The sequence below is a fragment of the Oryctolagus cuniculus genome, chromosome 1, assembly GCF_051225735.1.
Source record: "Oryctolagus cuniculus isolate XC-2025 breed Fujian yellow rabbit chromosome 1, ASM5122573v1, whole genome shotgun sequence".
Classification (NCBI taxonomy): domain Eukaryota; kingdom Metazoa; phylum Chordata; class Mammalia; order Lagomorpha; family Leporidae; genus Oryctolagus; species Oryctolagus cuniculus.
In genome coordinates, this window is record NC_142867.1 from 66,427,473 (window position 1) to 66,449,688 (window position 22,216).

General features: G+C 62.0%; 1 protein-coding gene across 9 annotated transcripts in view; it reads right to left on the reverse strand.

Annotated features, from left to right (window-relative positions):
• Nucleotides 1–350: 350 nt before the first annotated feature.
• The window catches only part of ARRB1 (arrestin beta 1), a 69,997-nt gene continuing 48,131 nt past the window's right edge, over nt 351–22,216 (reverse strand). For 4 of the 9 annotated variants that reach the window (XM_051850992.3, XM_051850993.3, XM_051850983.3 and 1 more), the window contains exons 2-16: nt 21,216–21,246; nt 20,347–20,407; nt 15,788–15,832; nt 15,039–15,235; nt 13,969–14,028; nt 13,150–13,217; nt 11,547–11,682; nt 10,754–10,838; nt 10,385–10,457; nt 8,055–8,192; nt 7,269–7,352; nt 5,798–5,821; nt 4,311–4,381; nt 3,647–3,698; nt 351–2,512 (exon numbers count right to left, since the gene is read on the reverse strand). In XM_051850992.3, coding sequence (XP_051706952.1) covers nt 2,401–2,512; nt 3,647–3,698; nt 4,311–4,381; nt 5,798–5,821; nt 7,269–7,352; nt 8,055–8,192; nt 10,385–10,457; nt 10,754–10,838; nt 11,547–11,682; nt 13,150–13,217; nt 13,969–14,028; nt 15,039–15,235; nt 15,788–15,832; nt 20,347–20,407; nt 21,216–21,246 — 1,237 coding nt within the window. In that variant the 3' untranslated portion in view covers nt 351–2,400. Of the gene's footprint in view, nt 2,513–3,399; nt 3,493–3,646; nt 3,699–4,310; nt 4,382–5,797; nt 5,822–7,268; nt 7,353–8,054; nt 8,193–10,384; nt 10,458–10,753; nt 10,839–11,546; nt 11,683–13,149; nt 13,218–13,968; nt 14,029–15,038; nt 15,236–15,787; nt 15,833–20,346; nt 20,408–21,215; nt 21,247–22,216 lie in introns of those variants that run through there. The other 5 variants (XM_070075435.2, XM_070075439.2, XM_051850973.3 and 2 more) reach the window with 3 other exon arrangements.

Here is a 22,216-nt window from a genome sequence, read left to right on the forward strand (position 1 = left end):
GTGAGGCTGAGTCCAGTTAAACTTGGCCATTGACCTTGTGCAGTCTAGGCTCAAAGGGCCAAGGACAGACAGGGCTCGGAGAGTGGCTGGCAGCTGGAGACATTTCAGTGAAATGCTGGGATGAACCAGAAGGGGTGGCAATGACGAAGAAGCTCGAGGCCAGCCTGATGAAGCTTTTGTATACCCACATCAGGGATGGGGGATGAGGGCTGCAGGGGACTGGTCACCCCACATGCTACAGGGCCTTGCCATTGGCCCCAGAGGAAGACGCTGGAGAGTACGCTTGCCGTGTGCCATCCAGCATGTATTCCATCAACTCTACGAGGGTCCTTCAACAAGTGATGGGAAAATGGAATTCAAAGGTTAAGTTTATTGGTGCAAAAAAAATATTGAGATCCATGCATAGTTTTTTTTTCATAATACACATTTTCCATGAACTTCTTGAAGACCCCTCGTACAGCTGCCCAGAGGAGGTGCAAACTGCCCAGCAAGCTCTGGTAGGGGCTGGGCCCCAGGACTGGCCATGGAGGGGCGCCACTGTCCCAAGATGACTTGGTTCTGACCCGGGTTGAGTATGCACAAGATTCGGCAGGGGCAGAGGCCGAGCCTGGGAACTGAGCCATTTCGGGACAGCAGTGGTTGCAAAGCCCAGCTCCGGAGGCACCGGCCCTTAAAGGGTAAGGGTCCACCCTGCGGAGAAGCACGGTGGTCTCCCTTCTCACGCCAGGAGGGGATGGAGATGAAGGAGAGCAGATGCCGAGGGGCGTCCTTGTCCCGCTAGGCAACCTAGTCATGCGGTGGGCCTCGGGGTGTCCACATCTGCAGGGGACGCCCTATCACAAGCTGCCACCCAAGCCCAGCACACACAAGCCCCGCCCCTCCATAGGCCCCTCGGGCCCCAGGACAGAGCAGCTGATGCAGGCTGTGGCCTCACTGGACATCAGAGAAGCCCCCCACCCCACAGCGTGCGCTCCCCATGGGCCTGATGGCCTTCCCAGGCCTAGAGGCCAGGGGAGTGGTCACATGCTCTGGAGGCTCTGGCCACCTCTGAGGCCCAGCCAGGGGCTCTGACTGCTGCCCACAGCCAGGAGGGCCCTCTTGTGATCATCTGGTCAACTGCTTGGCTTTCCAGGTAGGAACTGAGGCCCAGAGAGGGGAAGGAACTCGCCGTGGGTCACACAGCACATTAGCATTGAATGCCAGATGAGAAAGATGTCTTGGAACACCTTCTTCTCCCTCACCACGTGGGGAGCAGCAGCCAGCAGGTGGCAACTGCTGGGCCCTCACGCTCGCCAAGGACAGAAGGGGTTCCTTGCTCCCCAGCAGCCTCCTCTTTGGGTGAGTGCCTCTCGGTGGGCACTGCCACCTTCTGGGAAGGAACCCCTGGTCCTCGGGCAGGGTGTCCTCAGGCACTTGCACCCGGGCTGCAGGGCCAGCCCAGCCCAGGCGGGAGGTCTGCAGGGGGAAGCAGGAGAACACGCTGGCAGCATCGGCGGCAGCGGGCTGGCGGGGTCGGGGCCAGCCGCCCCTGGACCTCCAGCCTTGCCTCCTGTGTGATCGCCTTAAATCCTCAGAGGCAGGAGCACAGGACAGACTTTAGTCTTCCCATCCCCACCTCCCAAAGCCTCCCTCCTTGGCCAGGGGTGGGTGTCTGCGAAAGAGCCCCTCCCCTTCCATGCACAAATACAGACAGGTGCACCACATCAAATACAGGCTAGCGACGCCGCCACGCCCCCCGCCAGGCTACAGTCCACTCGGCTAGCTCACACGGCCTGCCTTGGTCTAGAGAGGCTGCTGGTAGCGAAGTCAGACCAGTTGCTCTTCTCCACTCCTGGGGCCTAGGAACCTTCACCAAAGTCAAAGGGGCAGGGGGAAGAGCAGGGGAGGTCTTTGGCGCTCCAAACCGCACAAAGGCATGGCCAATCCATCAGGGGGGTCTGGCCTTGCAGCCAGGAGAGGGTGGCCTTCAAGGTGGCCGTCCTCTCGCTGCCAGAACTGCGCTAACCACCTGGGACTGTGCTCGTGGTCTCCCGCATCCGGGGCCCGCAAGCCCACCCCGTGTCCTCCTGCCCGCCCCCGCCGCCCCCTTCCTCTCCCCCATCTCCGGCCACCCCGAGGCCAGAGGCGGCCTTTCTGGGATGAGGAGCGGGCCAGGCGGAGAGCTGAGTGGGCAGAGGAGGTGAAGGGCGCACCGGGTCCGGTCGGCGTGGTGACGCAGGCCCTGTCGGCATGGTGACGCAGGCCCGGTTCTGAGGCCCAGGAAGACCACTGGGCCCCCCCAGGGAGAAAGTGGAAGAACAAGGGGGCGGGGCTTGGGGTGGGGACACCAGAACAGGAAGTAGACGAAGAAGCATCCTAGTGCCTGAGACCTGGAGCCGCCCCGGGAGGGCCGGCCCCAGCCTATCTGTGGTTGAGCCGCGGGGAGCCTGTAACGTCATCCTCTTCCTCCTTGTCGTCCTTCATGCCCTTCAGTCTCTGGCGGGCAAAGTCCTCAAACACAATGTCGTCATCACTGGGGGAGAGACGGGAAAAATGCGGCGTGTTTGCAGGGGCGTGAGAGCCAGCTGCTCTGGGTCCCTGGAACCTCTGGCCTCCGGGGCTGACCCTGGGCAGGAAGGCCAGCCTGGCTGGCCCATCTGGATGCCCACCGGTGGCAGTGGGGGTGGTCACACGTGGACTAGAGCGGCTGGGGGCAGGAAGCTAAGAGCCAGAAAAGCGACCCAGTTCTCGGGGGCCTGGCCACGTGCCTCAGTGCCCAGAGAAGAAAGGATCTCCAGGTCGGAGGCCAGGCCCCAGGAGTTTCACTCCTATTCTCAACCCCACCAAGACCCAAGAAACCCCACCCACCAAAAACCCGGCCAGGGGAGGCATGCCTGGCTCTGGCCCGGAAGAAGTGGGCTTGGCTTACTGCACGAGACAGCCTCAAAGGGCTTGCGGCAGGCTCACAGTCCATCCTGAGCCATCCAGAGCTGGCGCGGGGCGTGGGAGGGGGAGGCCTGACTGGGGCTGCAGGGCTAAAGGCCACATCTATGAAAGCAGGCTCTCTCCTACCCTAAAATCTGTCTACTCGGGACCCCACGGGAGCCACCAAAGCTCCCTGCCCCACATCCTGCCGCCAACATGTGGGGCATCCCGGTGGGGAGACTGGACACCCCACATGCCAGAATCCTCCTGGGGGACAGGAGCTGGAGGGAGAAAACCACCTGGGGGTGGTTCTCGCTGTCCGGGACCACATGGCACACCCCATGGGTCAGTCCTCCAGTCCCAGACCCTGGCCCGCCCCGCAGCCTGATTCCATTGGTGGGGTGGGGTGTGGGCGGGGCCCCGAGCCAGCCCTGTGTGAGACGAGCAGGCGCAGGCGCTGTGGACGGACGGACGGACGGACGGGTGGACGGACGTGCAAGGACAAGGAAGGAAGACAAACCCCACCAAGGCAGGAGGAAGAGGAACAGGCACGAGGGTCCTTCAAGTCACATGCAGGCAAGCGGGTTGCTGAGGAGGCGAGCAGAGGCGGCTCTCAGCTGATGGGGTTAGACCACCTGCTCCTCAGGGTTAATAAGCGTATATGCAAATGACCTCTCCGCCCCCCCCCGGCCCCGCCCTGCCCCGCAACCCCCCAGACCCCAGCAGGCAGGGTTCCGCTTACTTTGTGTCAAGTTCTATGAGATTGGTATCTACCGGCGTCTCGTTCTCTGGAACTGAACACAGGGCAGGGGGCGCCCAGGGGTTAGTGCGTGGGGAGACATGGAGGTGAGTGGGCACAGCCCTCCACCCCGGGACTGCCAGGCTCAGTAGGGGAGGGTCAGGGAAGAAGGGGAACGTGGAAAAGGGGGCCTGCCAATCATCTAAGGCCATGGAAGGGCCCTGAGTGGCCACAGGAGCAGGGCAACCTCGGGGTACTGGCTCCAGCTCACTTCAGTGCACTGCCTAGCATGCGAACCTCCCACTAACTCTGACCTCGCTGAACTTGAGCTGTGTTTCAAAATGGAGTTAATATCAATGAACAATCGGGCGCCTCCAGGAATGGTATGCTGGGGGTGGGGGGGCTCTCGTCCACGCAGCCCTTCCCCCTAGTGCGCACAGGACCCAGCCCAGGCCTTGCTCCCCCACGGAGAAGACAGTGAGGGCCAGCTGTGTCCCACTGGGGCCCACGGCAGACGGGAGTTGTGGGACCCACGGGAGATCCTGGGGAGCTGGGGAGAGGGTGCACCAGGCTGAGGCTGACCTGGAGGGAGAGGTGCGGCAGGCAGGGGAGGAGGGAGTGGGCCCCCTGAAACCCTCACGGCAAGGACCCTCCCAGTCCTGCTCACCTTCCCGATGTGGGGGCTCCTCTTTGGGCTTGGGGTGCATCAGGGTGAAGGGCAGCTCCACGGCCACGTCACTGAAACAGAGAGCCAGGCCTGCTGAGCCCAGGCCTCAGCGGGAGGGCTGCGGAGGGCTCTCTGGCCCTCACTCTGCACTCTCCAAGATGGAGATCTTTCTAGGGGAGGAATGTAGGAGACCTCCTCCCCTGTCCCTGATGGAAACAGAACTTCCCCTTCCTGGATCAGGGCCCCCGGACACGGGGGCACGACTGCCCAGGCCAGTGCACACCATGGCCACTGGGGGCCCTGCAGGTGCCCTGAGCCCCGCCCATCTCAGACGGCCACAGCCACCTCGGCCCTTCCCAACTCCTGGCTGGGAGTGTGCCCACCCCTCCCAGCACCTAAAACAGTGCCCAGCTGACCCTGGATACCTGCCACCTGCAGGAGGCACGGCTAGAGGTACATTTTACCAGTGTCGGGTCAGCTGGGACCCAGGGCCCAAGGCTGTCCACACAGGTTTGTGGTGGATGGGAGGCATCAGCCACCGGCCAGGGCTTTGGACTTGACCTTCTCTGCCGGGTCCCTGCGGGGCAGGACAGGGAGGGCAGAGATTTCCACGGCACTGACTCGGCCAAGGACTCTCCTGGGCACTTTCCATAAAGCAACTCGTTGAATCCTCACAACAACTGTATCATTGCCCCCAATGTATGGGTGGAGAAACTGAGGCACAAGGAGATGAAAGCATCCTGCCCAAGGCTACACAGCTATTCATGGGGAGTGACAGAGGATTCTGGCTCCAGGGCCACACCCTTCAGCACTGTGTGACAGCAGCGGCCTGAAGCCATCTTGGAGCAACACCCTTCACCCTGGGATCTCCATCCCGACCCTGACCCATGGGCACCTCCAGGGTCCGGCTGGGGAGTGGAGCAGTCAGGGGCGTAGGCTGAGCTGAGAGTGGATCCCGCCAGCCCCGCCACTCACTGGCACAGCACTGGGGTCCGGAAACCTCTGCTGAACTCAACCGAACAGAGCTGAATGACTTTCCTCTCACACTGGACTAAGTATTCTTGGGATGCTTGGCCAGGGATGCTTGGCCAGGGAGAAGCCAGGGCGTGCATCTTAGGAGGGTGGGTCTATCCGGCTGGCACCCAGGCCATCTCATGCACAAATGTGGCTCCCCGAAGGGCCTCTCCTTGGCTCACCAGCGGGCAAGTCGGGAAGTCACAAAGCCTGCACTTCTAAATACCCTGTAATCCAGTAGCTCGGGAATTCAGTGATTTGCTGCTGGCGAGAGCTGAGGACTAGCAGGGCGCAGCTTCCTGAGTAGATACTGTGTCTTTCTCGAGAGCATTCTGGCATCAGCACGCACCTGACCTTGGCCATCTGAAACGGCCACTAAGGGTCCTTCCAACCCAGCGCCCCATGCCCCTGCTCCATGGGGTATCTGGGCCCTGCAGGAAGGTAATCAACCAGGCCAAAGCGAGGGACATTACCTGGACGCAAGATCTCCCAGCAGGCTGGGTGGGTCAGAGGAGGCAGGAGGAGTGGTCAGGAGAGTTGAGAGAGGAAAAAACAGAAAGCACATTCATTCACCACCTCTGCTGCCCCTCAGACAGAGCAGACCCTGGGACATACACGCCCCCCTCCCCTGGGGGCGCACTGCCAAGCTCAGCAGGCCCTTTCCTTCGGAAAGCAGGTGCACACGTGAGCTCCGGGGCCGCCACGGTGGCACAGGGCGCCAAGCCGCTGCCTGCGACGCGACATCCCACACCAGAGCACAGGTCTGAGTCCCGTCCAGCTCTGTGCTAACACGCCTGGGAGGCAGCAGGTGATGGCCCAAGTAATGTGGGAGACCAGGATAGAGTTCCAGGCTCTTGGCTTCAGCCTGGCCCAGAGCTGGCTGTTGATGCCATTTGGAGAGTGAACAGGGGTTGGAATACCTCCTCCCTCCCCCTGCGGAAAAAAAAAAAAAAAAAAACAAAAACAAAAACAAAAACAAAAAACACCACTCCAGTGCTGCCTGCCCTGCCTGTGGTTCACCAGGAGCACTGCACAGGAGACGCCACGTCTAATGGATTTAGCTTTTCTTTTCTCTTTTAAGCTTTTATTCATTTATCCGGGAGGCAGAGACACAGAGAAAGCTCCCATCCGCTGGTTCACTCCCCACTGAACTGCAACAGCGAGGGCAGCCAAAGCCAGGAGCCAGGAACCCAATCCAGGCCGCCGGCACGAGTGGCAGGCAGCCAGCTCTCTGAGCCACACCGCCGCCTCCCGGGGTCCCCATCAGCAGGAAACCGGCGCCAGGCCTCAAACACAGGTGCTGTGGCACCGGCATCCTCAACCACGCTGCACACCTGCTCCTACACGGCTGTTCAACCTCGCTACAGACACTCCTAAACTAAGTCAGAACAAGTTCTCTGACCCGTGAGAAATCCCGGTTCCGGTGTATAACACGTCGGTCCAGGACGTGGGGAGAGGGGAGGGCTGCTCTGAGTCCCCACTGACGAACTCTGCTCGGGGCAAGGAAGCACCTGGTCCCCGGCTGTGACCCCGACACCCAGGCCACACCCTGACCTTCATGGGGGTGGCAAACTGTGGGCCTCAGCTTCCTGCCCTGTAAAACGGGAAAGCCAGGCCAGCCAGCAAACCCCCAATCTGCCTGAGTCCCTTGGGCTATGTCCCCAGCGGGAGTGGGGTGGGTGCTGCACTGCAAGGTGGGTGAGGGGCTCAGTCCCCCCGGGACCCCCAGCATGGATGTCCTCCCCTGGGGCCCTGGCCGACCCTCAGTGCACGCTCCAGACACAAAGAGGAGGGTGAGGATGGGGAGGAGGAAGAGAAGGGACAGGAAGCCTCGTGCCCAATCCTGCTGCGAACGAGAAGATGGACCGGAAGGCAGGGGAGGGGGGCGGAGGCTGTGGGCGCGGACGGCCCCTGGGTGCCCTCAGGCTCGGCTCCCGCACTCACCCGCCCCGTGACACCACCAGCTTGACTTTCACTTTGTAGGAGACGATGATGCCCAGGATCTCGCGGTTGGCCCCTTCCCGCATCCTGTGGGCGACAGGGGAAGCTGGCTGGGAGGCCGATGTGGGTGTGCGGCAGTAGGGGCAGCGGCCACCGTGTCCCACGGGCCTCCCTCCCCTGGCCGCAGCCCTGCTCCTCCCACCCTCCAGGGAGCCAGCGGCCACGGGGGCCAGGGGCCAGGGCTCAGGGAAGGCCTTCTGGGAGACCTGGAGGATGGCGGGAGTGGGGGGTGGGGGGCAGGGGCAGGGAGCAGGCAGGTCAGCGGGCAGTCCAGGCGGGGGTGGTGAGGACACAGTGTAGCCAGAGCCAAGGGACCACATTCAGAGTGGACCAAAGTCCCCAAGGGAGGGTGGCATGACTGCTTCTCCCGCAGGGCCTTACCAGAGCAGAGAGGCCTGGAGAATCAGAGGGACAGGGGCAGCCACGTGGTCCTGGGGCAGCCCACACCTCGTGTGGCCCAGCTCGCCACCCCACCCCTCCTATCCACCCTCTGCTGCCAGGGCCCTTCCAGGCGCCACTGCCTTCCTCCCAGCCTTGCGGGTCAGCAGCTGCCACCTCTTACAGGAAGCCTTTCTAGGTTGCCTCCCCCCGAGTGACTGACAGAGCAAGGCAAGTGGTTCTAGCAGTCTGGGGGACAGCCTCCCTGACAGGTCGAGCTCCTAAGGGCAGCCCAAGCTCTGTCCTCACACTGGCGCACGGCAGGCGTGGGGGTGGGGGGCGGGGCCTCACAGGGTGCTGGAGGCCAGGTTCGTGTCCTCGTGCTTGAGCTTCCCATCCAGGGCGAGGCCCCGCTTCTCTCGGTTGTTGGCCAGGAAGGGGGTGAGCGTGTAGACCTTGCAGAACGTTGAGCTGGGCGCCACAGTGTCGCTGGGAGGAAGAGAGGCAGGCGTGGACTCGTTCCCCCTCCCCCTGCCAGGACACCCAGCCTGGCCCCACCCCGGGCAGGCAGACCACTGCCCCACGACACACACGGTCTAGCCGGGTACACTGCACTAAAAGCCACCACACACACCCCGCACCCGCCACCTCGGTCTATGGTCTACACCGAGGACCTGCTGGGGGAGGGCACGCGGCCTGCTGGTTAAGACACCACTCGGGACGCCGGTTTCCCTCACTGCAGGGCCTGGATCCGCAACGGGGCTCCAGCTCCTGAGCCCAGCTTCCTGCAGTGTGCACTGTGCGCCCTGGGAGGCAGCGGGGATGGCTCAGTGATGGGCGCCTGCACCGAGTTCCTGGCTGTTCCCCTCCCCTGCCTCCATCCTTGCCACCTGTGGTGGGCGTCTGGGGAGGGACCCAGCAGCCAGGAGCTCTGTCTGCCTCTTAACAGAGTACAGAAAACCCGGAGTCTGCTGCTCTGTCTGTCCTGGGTCTGTCCATCACACGCAGGGCACTTAAGTGTCCCATGTTCACCTGCTTCTGCACCAGCCGCCCTCCCCCACTGCTGCCCAGGGCCAGGCCCAGGCCCAGCTTGCGCACCGCGGCTCCGCGAGGCCAAGCGAGCGAGTCGTGTGTCTGGGAGCCCAGTTCCGATGCACACATGGCCTGGGGCACGGCCACCTCTGCCTCCCGCTGTGTGTTGTGCGGGTGCTGGCACGCCCTGCACCGCCTGGGAGAGCAGACGAGGGGCCTTCAGGAAGTCTGTGCAAAAGTGCACTCGGAGCAAACTGCGTGTGTATTTCAAACTTTCTGCACCAAAATAAACCTCTCTTTTAATTTTTTTTTTTTTGACAGGCGGAGTTAGACAGTGAGAGACAGAGAGACAGAGAGAAAGGTCTTCCTTTTTCCATTGGTTCAGCCCCCAAATGGCCGCCACAGCCGGCGCGCCTCCACGATCCGATGGCAGGAGCCAGCTGCTTCTCCTGGTCTCCCATGGGGTGCAGGGCCCAAGGACTTGGGCCATCCTCCACTGCACTCCCGGGCCACAGCAGAGAGCTGGCCTGGAAGAGGAGCAGCCGGGACAGAATCCGGCGCCCCAACCAGGACTAGAACCCGGGGTGCCGGCGCCACAGGCGGGGGATTAGCCAAGTGAGCCACGGTGCCAGTCTTTTTTAATTATGTTTTGAAAATTATTATTTGAGAAGCAGACAGAGACAGACAGAGACAGCTTCCCTCTGCCGGTCCCTCCCCTCGGGGGCCCTCGGGGGCTGAGACTAAGCCAGGAGCTGGGAACTCATCCAGGTCTCCACACCCTTGAGCCCCCGCTGCCTCCCAGGTGTGGCATCAGCAGGAAGCTGGAGCCAGGACTTGAACCCGTCCACTCATCTGTTGACTCCATTTTCCAGGAAGTGTTTGAAGTCACCCTGTGTGTTGCTCGGGCTCTGGGTCCCATCACTTTACCCCTATGCACCTGCGGCTCTGTTATTGTTGTCTTAATGAATGGTGACTGTAAGAAACAGCCAATGATAGAGCAGTGTTGGCTCTGATCAGGGCATGCTCACCCACGGGACAGGAGAAACTAGCCAAGGACTACGTGGTAATACTTTCAAAATGTTTTGAGTTGAAGAAATCCGGACTGCAATTATATGTAAACATATACAAGTGTGTGAGGTTACATAAGGCACACTGCCAAAAAAAATATTTGCAGGAACTTCTAACAGGAGCGCCTACTGCGTTTAGGTAATTAAAGATGTTTCACCTGCAGTCTCTGCTCCTGCCTTGGCACCAAGCTGGGGACGAAGTTCTGCTGCGGCCATAGCAGCCCCCCTCAAACCCAGAACTTCTCGGGGTACCCTCCCAAATGACTCCTTTCATGGGAAAAGCTGTACACCCTCTGCCTTACCCTCTTTGCCTTGGCTACCAGGAAGCTCAGTGCCAAGTCCTCCCTTCAACCTGGGTTTCTGACCTTGTATGATTCCCCCTCCCCACAGCTCCAGTCCCCTTACATTCACCAGCCTTTCTTTTGTCATTTCCATTTTTCCGGGTCTTTCCCTCGACTAGAGAACTTTTCATGGCCTTCTGGAAGGCTCTCGCATCTCCCACCCTGCAGGGCAGGAAGGTCAGGGCCCAGGACTCCTTTCCCAACACTTCCCGTGTCCAGCACAAGGCATCCGCTCACTTACTCGGCCTCCTCCATGGCCACAGGGCACTTGTACTGCGCGGTGTTGAAGAGGCAGATGTCTGCGTACTGGCGCACTGCGGTAGGGGACAGCAAGGTGCGTGAGCCCTTGGGGCAGCCGGAGGGGAGACCACCTTCATCCTGCCCCCCAGTGGTGTGGCCTGAGACCCCCCCCCTTCCCTTCCGGGACAGCTCCGCCCCAAACCCCGGGACACCTAGGAGACACGGGCGACTGACAGGTGACCTGGCCAATAGAAGGCCGGAGGTACCAACAAGCACCACGCCCGCGGCTCGAAGCCGGCAGGGAGGAGGCCGCTAGCAAGGGCAGGTAGGTCCCTGGGCCATCCCTCCTCGCCCGCCCCCGGCCGGGTACCCGAGATCTTGATCTTCTTCACGGTCTTGTTGGTGTTGTTGGTGACGTGGACGTTGACACTGATGGGCTCCCCGTGGTAATAGATCTGGGAAGGCGGGAGGAGAGGGTTGGTGGGGAGGCCCCCCCAGACCTGGCTGTTCCGACCGCCATCCCCAGTCCTGCGGCCGCGGTGCGCTTAAGTGCAGGCGGCATGGACGCCACCACGCCCGTGAACCTTCAGCTTCCCAGCGGGGCGCTGCCCAGACCCCGTCCAGGTGAGCAGGTGGTGGTCCTGGGCCCCAGTCCCAGTCTGGCCACTCATAACCCTGGGAACAACAGTGACCATGACAGCAGCCTGACCGTGGGCCTCGGGGTCTTTGTGTGATGAGGGCCACGGCTCAGGTCCCTGCTGGCTCAGGCTGCTGGAGGGGGTGTGGGGGTGTGGACGGTGTTCAGACCGGGGAGGGTGAGGAGGGCAGTGCCGCTCGCAGAGGGTGCCTCAGCCCGCCTCCTGTCCCAAGCACCCGCCTGCAGCTGCCCCCAAGAGCCAGAGCAGGGGCCCACAGCTCAAGGAAGGGATCAGGAAGCTGGGAGCTTGGGGCGCCCTCTCCCTCCCGTGCAGCTTGCTGCCCAGGTGTTCACTGGGGGGAGGGGTGACCCGGCCCCTCCCACTGACACTGCTCCCCTCTGCCACTCCTCCAGGCCCTGGGAGGCTTCCTCATGTTCCCAGGGGAGAGCTGAGATGGCCTGACCTGTGACCCTAGAGCTGAGGTCTGAGGTCCAAGCCCCCTGCCCACAGGCCCGCGTTCCCTACCTCCTTATCCAGGGAGGCCTCCAAGTGCAAGGGCTTGTCTGACATGAGGAACTGCCTGGTGGTCTCAGCCGTGGGCTGGGGGCCGGGCCTCTCTGGAGCATACTGAACCTTCCGGATGACCAGACGCACGGAGTTCCTGGTAGACGTGGGAGGAGGGAAAGGTGACCAGAGTCCCCCGCCCCGGGCCCCTCCTCGTGTCCCCCATAGCCCTCTCCTGCTCCGCAGACCCCCAGGCCCCATCGCCTCAGGAAGTTGACATAATCCCCCACCCCCAATTCTTTCCGTCCCAGAACCACCTGGGGCAGCTGCTTTTGGGGAAGGCACGCTGGTCTCTGTCTTATTCCCAGTATCTGCCAAGTGAACACATGCAGAGGGCCCGGGAGGAGCTGGGGTTCGGCGTGGGGAGCATGTCAGGGGCGAAGGGGCAATCGGTGAGAGACGGAGCCCACAGGTGACATGGGCTCAGTGAAGGGGACCCGGCTCCAGCCAGGACTTGCGGAGCTAGTGAGAGCGTGGAGACTCCATATGCTGCGGTCTCTGTGGCATGCTACACATGTGAGCACCCGTACTGCTCCCTCCCCTGGAACTGGAGAGCCAGAGCCAAGCACCCACCTCCCCTCTTATTAACTGTGCTGCTTCCCTGGGCCTCAGTTTCTACATCTGCAAAGTGGGGACAGCAGCAGACCAACCCAGTCGAGTCACCGAGAGGCTTGCATTAGTCCATCACCTAGTAAGTCCTTGGACAATGGTGGCTGCACATCACTACTCCCAGTAACCCTTTGGTGTGGACTTGAGCGGTCCCATGGGGGTGGGCTGAGCGTGGTGGCTCAGTGTTGCCTCCTCTTGCTTGCTCGATCGAGCCCCGTCCCCCTGTCCACTGCACCCTTCCTTACCCAGCGTCAAGAGGCAAAGGGGGCAGGGAAGCAGGGAGAAAGGTCTCCCCACACCAGGACTGAGGGGGCCAGAGGGAAATGCCTGCAGTACACCCTGTGGCCACCAGGTGGCAAACACAGCCCACTAACTGGGGCGGGGGGAGCTGAAGCTTCCCATGGTGCCTCAGGAGGGAGGCCCTGGGAGGGCCGGGGTGAGGGGTCAGGGCCAGCAGGGCCAGCTGTCCGTGCTGCCAGACTGGGCTGTGCCCTCCAGGAGGAAGCTTCCTCTCTGAGGCAGGGGCTCACGTCCCCTCCCCTCATCCTGGGGGGCTCCCGTTCCTGTCCTCCTTTGCCCAGAAGCCTCTGAGACCCCCCACCACACACACACCCCCTTCCTGCTGACCGCCTCCTCCCAGGAGGGAAATGGGCCGGCCTGGGCAGCCTGCTCCCCATCCAACAGAACCTGCAGCCTTCCCTAAAGGCTATGTAGTCTGGAGAGCAGAGCAGGGGGAGGAGGAGGAAGCAGCTACAGTGGTGCAAAGGAGAAAATGCTGGGGCCTGGGCCGGGGCAACTGAGGCCACCTCCCCAGGAAGCCCTCCAGGACCTGCCTTCCTTTCACATGCGCCCCCCTACACACACACTTCCAGGGATTGTGACTTATCTCCTCTTCAGACTCTGCCCCTGCTGCCTGCCCCTCCCTCTCCCAGCAGGCAGGGCGCAGCCTCCTTACCGCTTGTGGATCTTCTCCTCCAGGTTCTCGGCGCAGAAGGCTTTGACTTCGTAGTCCACGCCACAGGCCTGCGGGCAGGGGGCACTGAGCACCGGTGCCCAGAGCTCAGCCAGCCCGCCCCTCATGTTACCAGCTTGCCGCTCCGGGTCTGACTCCCAGGTCCTCGGCCCTCCTTGGTGGCTGCCTCCTCTGCCTGCCTTCCCAACGAGCTGCTCCCCAACTCCCCCCAACACCGGGTGGCCCAAACCTCCCTGTCTGGGCTCTGCTCCTTCTTCTCCTGCTGTGGGCTGGGAGCCGTCCTCACCGAGGCCGGGGCTGGGAAGCGGCAGCAGGTGCCGGGGTGGCAGCACCGCTCGGGAGCACCTGCTGTGGGCAGAGCCCGCACAGGCGCTGGCTGGTGACCCCCGGTCCTGACCACAGGAGGGCCACATCCTACTCATCCCACTTGGCAGAAGAGAACTGGGCTCCTGCGGTACTGGCTCCTGCGGCACTTCCCCCCGAGCCTCGTCCCCATCTGGGGACAGTGGTCACACCACAGCACAGGGTCACAGGGAGGCGGTGGTAGGTGCTCAGAACACTCTGGTCCTGCAGCCAGGGAGAGGGACCCGGTGAGCCCCTGGACACCTCACTGAAGTGGGGACGGAGGCTGATTCGGCTCAGCCGCGCTGTGGCTATCCGAGGCGGGACTGGCCCAGCTCAGACCCAAGGAAGCTCCAACAAGGCAGGTGGTCCTATGGGTCCAGCACCAACCAGGGAGAAGGCCAGGACCTGGGGACAAGAGGGCCCTGGACCAGAGAGATTGCCCCTGGGGTGACCTACCTTGCCCGTGTCCTCGGGCCCGGGCTGCAGTGTCACAGAGCATGGCAGGTTTGGAGGAATCTGTTCAGGAGACAGAACGAGCCACTGTCACCCGCACTCCTGCCACTCCCACACATCATCACACCAGGCCCTTGAGAGCCTGTGCCTGTCCCATCAGATGAGGGCCCCGAGGACAAGATACGCCTCCCCCATCAGACTAGAGGCTCCGGAGGACAAGCTGGGCCTCCCCATCAGACCGTGCCATGCCATGCCTCCTGCAGCCCTGTCGTCGCGGTCATAGCAGGGAAGGAGGCTTCCTTGGCGTCTGCTGCAGAGTGACGGCCCCCAAGGCTGCCTGCCCCCTGCTGCCCCCAGCCTGTGGCTAGGTCACCTTCCACAGCAACACGACTCTGCAGCTGCGACTGAGTCAAGGACCTGGGAGTGTGGGGGAGGCGGTAATCCAGGTGGGAGGGGGGGAGGTGGTAATCCAGGTGGGAGAGGCAGTAATCCAGGTGGGGGAGGCAGTAATCCAGGTGGGGGGAGGCGGTAATCCAGGAACACGGCCACACCAGCACCCAGATCCAGGCCCGGCAAGACCCATATCAGACATGCAGCTGCCAGAGCTGTGAGATCACCCACGTCAGCTGCCTTAATCGCTGTGGGTAATCGCCCGGGGCCTGCGGGGCAGTGCAGGAAACTCACATCCGCACAGAGAGACGCCCGCAGCCCGCCTGGCTCTAATACCCACAGCATGGAATCAGCCTAGGAGCTCGGCGTTCTGGAACCCAGAATCTGGGTCTTGGAATCGGCAGGGGGCAGGGCAGGGTGTTGGAGCTGGGAGGCAGGCGGGCCCAGCGATCTGGGGACACACAGCACAGTGCTCCTTCTCTCTGCGGCCCCTGGGTTCCCCTCCCTCCTACTCAGCGGGGATCCCACAAGTAAGGAGGACGCTCTAGCAGTGACCAGAGAAGAGACAGGTACCAGGTCACGTAAGTGCCCCAGGGCCCAGCATACGTGGGACAAGTGGGTGACACGGAGCAGCTGCCCCCTTCCGCCCTTCCAGAAGGGGCCCGAGGGTGGCAGTCCCTGACCTCAAAGGTAAATGGGTAGGCGTGCTCGCCCAGCTTCTTGATGAGCCGCTCCTGCAGCCGCGTCAGGGGCTTCTTGTCCTCAGGGGCCGGCGGGAAGGACTGCACGTTGGCCACAAACAGGTCCTTGCGAAAGGTCAGGCCCAGGACGTCCAGGTCCTCCCGGCCATAGCGGAAGGCGCAGGTGAGTGTCACATAGACTGTGGGGGAGCAGGGGCCACTGAGGAGGGGCCTGGAGAGCAGCAGGGAGCCTCCCCCACCCAGAGCTCCCGCTGCAGCCCGGCGGTCACCCATCTCCCTTTGGAGAGGCCAGGACTGGGGGCCTGGAATGGCAGCCCGTGGGCTGTGTGCCTGTGGGTGTGTTGCCGGTGGCTATCTCTGTCCCACTCTGGCCTGGTTGGGGTGGGGGCACAGGGAGTGGTCTGATGGGCAGTGAGGGCTGGGGCTGGTGGGCAGGGGACAGCAGGGGAGGGCGAGCTAATGCTGGGAGGTGTCTGCCAGGCATCTCGTCCCTTCCTCCCGCTGACCCTGCAGAACCCCTTCCCCTCCCTGGGGCCCTGTCCTAACTCCTGCTCTGTCGGCATCCCCAGCCCTCACTGGTGTGAAAGGGCTGGGGCAGGAGGCCCCACTAGGGATGGGCAGGGAGTGGCAGTGGGATGAGCCGGAGGCCCCCTGGGAGGTCAGGAGGTCCCTGGACAGAGGAGGCGTGGGAGAGGGGCCCCGTGGCAGGTGGGGGTGGGGCTGCAGCCTACCTCTCCTCTCTTTCAGGTATTCGGGATCCACCAGGACCACACCATCTGCGAGAGCACAGAGAGAGTGACCTTCCCAACCCCTGAGCCCCAAATGCCACCCTACACTCAATCCTCCATCCACCCAAACGCACCACGAGAGAAATGGGAAGGCCAACCCCGGGGGCGGCACCCCAGCCCCAGCCCCACCAAGCCCTCCCCTCCTCTCCCCCAGGTCAGCGGGATAGACCCAGCTGACTGGGTGGCTCAGGGAAGGTTAGGGACCTCTCCTCATCTCTAAGGAAGAGTAATGACATGAGGCGGAGGGAGTGGGGCACTGTGGCGCAGGGGGTTAAGTCACAGCTTGTGATGCCGCATCCCTTATCCGAGTGCCTGGAATTGAGTCCCGTCTCTACTTCTGGTCCAGCTGCCAGCTACGTGTACACTGAGAGGCAGCAGAGGATGGCTCAAGTGCTTGGCTCCCTGCCACCCTAGTGCAAATCTGGATGGAGTTCCTGGCTCCCGGTTCTGGCCTGGCCCAGCCCTGGCTGCGGTAGTCCTTTGGGGAGTGAACCAGTGGATGGAAGATCTCTATCACTCTCTCTCTCTCTCTGTCATTCTGCATTTCAAATAAATAAATCTTCAATAAAGAGAGGACAGTGACACAGGCTGGGAGACCCCAGGACCACACTTCGGAGCGGGGCAGTTCTGACTAGCGCATGTTCCATAGGTCCCACACTGTGCTCACAGGGCAAGCCACTCCCCCCTCCGCAAGGAAACCCAAGGCCGTCTGTTCCTGGCCCCAGCATTCACTCAGCAGTGGCTGCACAACAGGGCGGCCCTGTCAGGCAATGCCACCCAGGACACAGCTGCCTCAGCTTCTGCATGTGCACGCAGTGACGTCACCCAACGACACATCAGAAGGCAGACGCACCACTGCGTTCACCCCTACCCCTCCCAGGCCAGCTAGGGCCCAGCCTCCCATCAGTTCCGGTCAAGTTCCACAGATAAACGAACTGTGCATCATGCCGAGGGACAGCTGCAGGACTTTCGAGCTTCTTGCATTTGGGGTTTGTGGGTCAGGGGCTGTGATCTGCATGGCTCACTCCCAGGGCTCCTGGGAAGACTGACTGGGGACACTGTGCAAAATGTCACACGTGTGAGCCACCCGGACAGAGTTTGGCAGGCGTGAGCCCTGTGGCCAGTGAGCGAGCAAGCTGGCCCTTCAGAGCACAGGCTCCAGCCGACCTGGCGCCAGCTCCCCAGGAGCCCAGAGACACTGGCACAGGGGCAACCTCCCGCCTCACCCATGTCTGTCTCCTCTCTGATCCCCACGCCCACCCCGGGCTGCCACAGGGCCACTCGTGATCTCAGAGGCTCTGGCTGGAAGTGAGTGCCACCCTGGCAGCTCCAAGTGACAGGGCACTGCCCACACACCTTCCCTCTGTTTTGTTTTTAAGATTTATTTATTTACTTCAAAGGCAGAGTAACAGAGAAAGAGAGGTCTTCCATCTGCTGGTTCACTCCCCAAATGCCCACAACAACCAGCACTGGGCCAGGCCAAAGCTGGGATCCTAGAACTTCCATTCAGGTCTCTCATGCAGACGGCAGGGGTCCACGCACTTGGACCATCTTCTGCTGCTTTCCCAGGCGCATCAGCAGGGAGCTGGAATCGGAGCAGCCGGGACTCGAACTGGAACACCAGCATGGGATGCCAGCATCACTGGCAGCAGCTCAACCGGCTGTGCCCTAGCGCCGGCCCCTCTTCCTTCCTTGTATGGTGGGCACCTCCCCTGTGCCACATCCTGCACTGGGCACAGCGCAGAAGGAACCCCAGCCAGGGGAACTGACCCCAGCAGGGGTATCATAGGGGGCTCCCTGGGGGAGAGGGGGCCACAGCCAGGTCTCACAGGACCAGGGAGGGCCTTCAGTTAGGTGACTGAAGGGTGGGACCAGGCCAGCAGCCGGAGGCCTGCACGGCTCTGAGGCCTGGGGCACAGATTCTGGAGGCTGGTGGAAGAGAAGGGCCGGGCCTGACCCCCCTCAGCCAGGCCGGGGACCGGGACCAGGGCCCAGGCTTGCCGGGGACTTAGTAAAGCAGAGAGGATGTAAATCAGATCAGGCCATGGGGCAGTGTCACTGTGCACCCCGCTACCACTCCGGACAGCACCAGGGGCCAGGAAGGTGCTTGGGTGGGTGCTGGGGTAGCCGCTTCCCTCCTGTGCTCACCCCTCCCGGCCTCAGGGCTGCCTCTGGCCCTGGCAGGTGACCTCAGAGAGCCCAACACAGACTCCAGCTTGAAGCAGGCCACGGGTGGCCACCCGGACGCTTGCTCACAGCCACTGAGAGCTGGGCTCAGGGAGAAGACACGGCAGCACAGGAGACCCTGAGCCACAGAAGACGTCACCAACCCCACACGGGGCTGAAGAGCAACAGTGGGCTCGTCCCGCTCCAAGCCACACAGGGAGGCAGCTGGGGTTGAGCTGGCCTGGGTGCAGTTTCCAGGCCCTGCCCACACTCCTCTGGCATGGGAGCCCCTCCCCCAGGTCTCTGTCCCCACTTCGCCAAGGGCACCCTGCGGCGATCCCAACCCTGCCACTGTGCTCTGCTCGCCCGGCTCTGAGGCCCTGTAGGTCCCTGCTGCCCTCTGAGCCACACAGCCCACAGGGAGGTGACAACACAGACACAGTCTCTGAAATGTATCCCCCAAGCGCTACATCCCAGGGCCTTCACCTGGGCTGGCCCCCTGCAACCTCCAGTCCCCATCCTCCAGCCTGTCACCTTTGACCTTGCTCAAGTTTGTTCGTGTCCCTCTTTTAATAAATCACTCGTCAGGGTGGGTGCCGTGGTGCAATGGGTTAAGCCACCACATGGGATGCCTGCACCCCTTATCAGAATGCTGGTTGAGGGGTCGGCGCTGTGGTGCAGTAAATTAATCCTCTGCCTGCAGCTCCAGCATCCCATATCGGCGCCAGTTCTAGTCCCGGCTGCTCCACTTCCAATCCAGCTCTCTGCTATGGCCTGGGAAAGCAGTGGAAGATGGCCCAAGTCCGTGGGCCCCTGCACCCATATGGGAGACCAAGAAAAAGTTCCTGGCTTCTGACTTCGGATCGGCACAGCTCCAGCGGTTGCGGCCATTTGGGGAGTGAACCAACAGAAGGAAGACCTTTCTCTCTGTCTCCTCTCACTGTCTGTAACTCTACCTCTCAAATAAATAAATAATAAATCTTTGGTCAGCGCCGCGGCTCACTAGGCTAATCCTCCACCTTGCGGCACCGGCACCCTGGGTTCTAGTCCCGGTTGGGGTGCCGGATTCTGTCCCGGTTGCCCTCTTCCAGGCCAGCTCTCTGCTGTGGCCTGGGAAGGCAGTGGAGGATGGCCCAAGTGCTTGGGCCCTGCACCCCATGGGAGACCAGGAGAAGCACCTGGCTCCTGGCTTTGGATCAGTGCGATGCGCCGGCCGCAGCGCGCCAGCCGTGGCGGCCACTGGAGGGTGAACCAACGGCAAAAGGAAGACCTTTCTCTCTGTCTCTCTCTCTCTCTCACTGTCCACTCTGCCTGTCAAAAAATAAATAAATAAATAAATAAATAAATAAAAATTTTTAAAAAGAAAAAGAATGCTGGTTGAGTCCTGGCTGCTCTGCTTCCGATCCAGCTCCCTGCTTATGCGCCTGGGGCGGCAGTGGAAGATGACCTGGGTACTTGGACCCCTGCTACTCATGCAGGAGACATGGATGGAGTTCCTGGCTCCAGTCTGGCTCAGTCCAGGCTGTTACAGGCATTTGGGGAGTGAACCAGTGGAAGGGAGATCTCTCTGTCTGTCTCTCAGTCTTTCCAATTAATTAATCTTTTTTTAAATTCATCTAACCTCTCTGGGGCTCAGTGTACTCCTTTAGCAAACAGAGGTGATTCCAGGCCTGCCTCCCTCAGCCAGGCGGGGGAGAAGGCAATGAGACCAACCAGAAGCAGTGGCTCCTAACTGGGGGTGACTGTGCTCCCCAAGGAGATGGCAATGCCCAGGTGGGAGGTGCTCCCAGCGTCTGAGGGGCAGAGGTCAGGGCTGACGCCAAGACGCCAAGACGCAGCCCAGGCACCTGCCAGGAGCACTGATCTCCGGCCACAGCCCTGTCTCTGGCCAGACCCCCCCCACCCCGCCGCGTGGAGGAGGACGGCCCCCATTTCACAAGCCCCAGGCTTGCCATCAGGAGGCAGCATAACACAGTGCCTCTGCAGAGCCAGACCGCGGGGCTGGAGCCGGGGCTCCCGCTCCCTGCTCTGTGCCCTGGAGCCTCTCTGTGCCTCATTCTCATCTGTAAAGCAAGGTCTCCACTGTCTGCTATGTAAGAAGTCTCCTGGGAGGTGGCGGCTCTGTCAGCACCGTCGTGGTCCTCCTCCTCCTCAGGGCACTCTCCCTGTCTCTCACCCCCATCCTGCCCCACCCTAACCCCCAAGCCTCCTGGCAGCTGGAGCAGGAAGCCACTCATGCCCCATCCTCAGGTCCAGGCCCCTCTGCAGGCCTGATGTCCACTCCCGGAAGGCTTAGGCCAGCCCGGCCCCTCCCTGCCTGCCCTCCAGGGACTCACCCACAGGGTCCACGAGGTCAATATGGTCCACAAAGTCCCGCTTTCCCAGATAGACGGTGAGCTGGGGAGGGAAGCAGAGGGGGTGTTAGCCACCGCAGGCCTGGAGGGCACACACAGCTCCCTGCCCTGGAGGAAACCCTGGGAGCTGGCCCTGGAACACCTAGACCCGTCCCTAACCCTAATGGATACCCTAACTACACTTGGACCCTCACCCCAACCCTGACGCTCAGAACAGCAAACGCTTCCAATTCCCAAAAGCACCTGTTCTCAAAGCCTCATGAAGGAGGCATTACTGTTCCATTTTACAGATGAGGACACTGAGGCCTGGAGAGATCTTCATGCAAGCACCACCGAGCCTTGGCTTGGCTAGGGCCAGGGCAGGCACGCTGGGCTTCTGGACTTGGGCCCCATGCAGCCTGGCAGGGAGCCGCTCACAGGAGGCTGCGTCCTGCAGCCCCCGGGCATCCCCACTCTTGCCATAGTCAAGTTCTGGGCCTGCCTCTGCCATCTGGCTGTCAGCAGCACGGGCTATGCCCGACCCACCTCAGCACACCCACGAGCCTGGCATGGAAGGCTGTCGGGCTGTGTCTCCACTGTGCTGACAGGGAGGTAGGACGGGGCATGGAGCCAGGCCGAGAGCTGCCCTGGGTAAGGGGATGCCAGGGGCCCGGCACAGCAAGGGGGCCGGCTTACACCCAGCTGTGGTCCCCACCCCAGAGCGGGAGCTACCGTCTGAGCACAGCTGCGCCTCTTCGCAGCCGGGGCGGCCTCGGCCCCTCTGTGCCTTCCAGAAGAGAGGCCACTTCCTGCACCGTCCTCACAGCAGGTGTAGGGCTTGGGCCATGGAGGGCGGGCTGGGAAGGACTCACCTTTCCGTTGGGGCTGGCCTTCTTGAATACTCTGTGGAGAGAAGGAGACGTGGGCAGGGTCAGCACATCCTCACGCAGGCTGGGACTCAGGGGCACCCTGAGGGTGCGACCTCCAGGAAGCCGCCTGTCAGTCCACTCCTGTCCGGGGCCTTACCTCCTGTGCCGCCCCTTGCTCCCCTCCAGCCCTCCCACTCCCTGCTGTGCCGCAGCCACACCCGGCAATCGCTCTCCGGCAGCCTTGGCTCCTACCAGGCTCTCCCCAGAGAGCTGCTTGCTGAACCCCATTGCCGTATTCCATGCTGCTTTTTTCCATGTTCAATTTGAGATACAGAAGACAGACAGGGGATACACTGGGTCACCTCCTCCACCACCACTACCACCACCACAAATGCCTGCAACAGCCACGGCTATGCCAGGGCTGAAGCCAGGGGCAAAGTCAGGAGCCTGGGAACTCGATCCAGACTCCCACATGGCCGGCAGGAACCCAGTCACTGGAATCATCACCTGCTGCCCCCAGGGTCTGCACTGGCAGGAAGCTGGAGTCAGGAGCTGGGAATCCCCCCCTCCCCCGGCCGGGCCCTCTGGTGTGAGACCAGTGGCTCAGCTGCCAGGCCAAGCTCCCACCGTGCACCCCACCCAGTCCCCATGCCTTCTCTGGCTCCACTTTTCCCTTCTACCGTAGCACTCGCTGCTGTCCAACCTGCTTGGCCATTTGCTCATTCACAATGCGCCTGTCCTGTCCACATTGCTAGCCTGCGTGCTCCGCGGGCCAAAGATCTTTGTTTCTCTCGTCCATCGACCTATCCCAAGCACCCCGAACGACATACCCAGTCGCTGTTTAGTAACTACGTGCTGATGTTCAACAGCGCGTTAGTGGCAGGTAGCAAGCTCTCAATAAATGCTAGTTGACGGGTGAATGAATGAGCTGATGAGCAATCAACTGCCTTGCTGGACTGAGAAACTGAGGCACGGGGAGAGGCAGGAATGTGCAGAGCATGGCA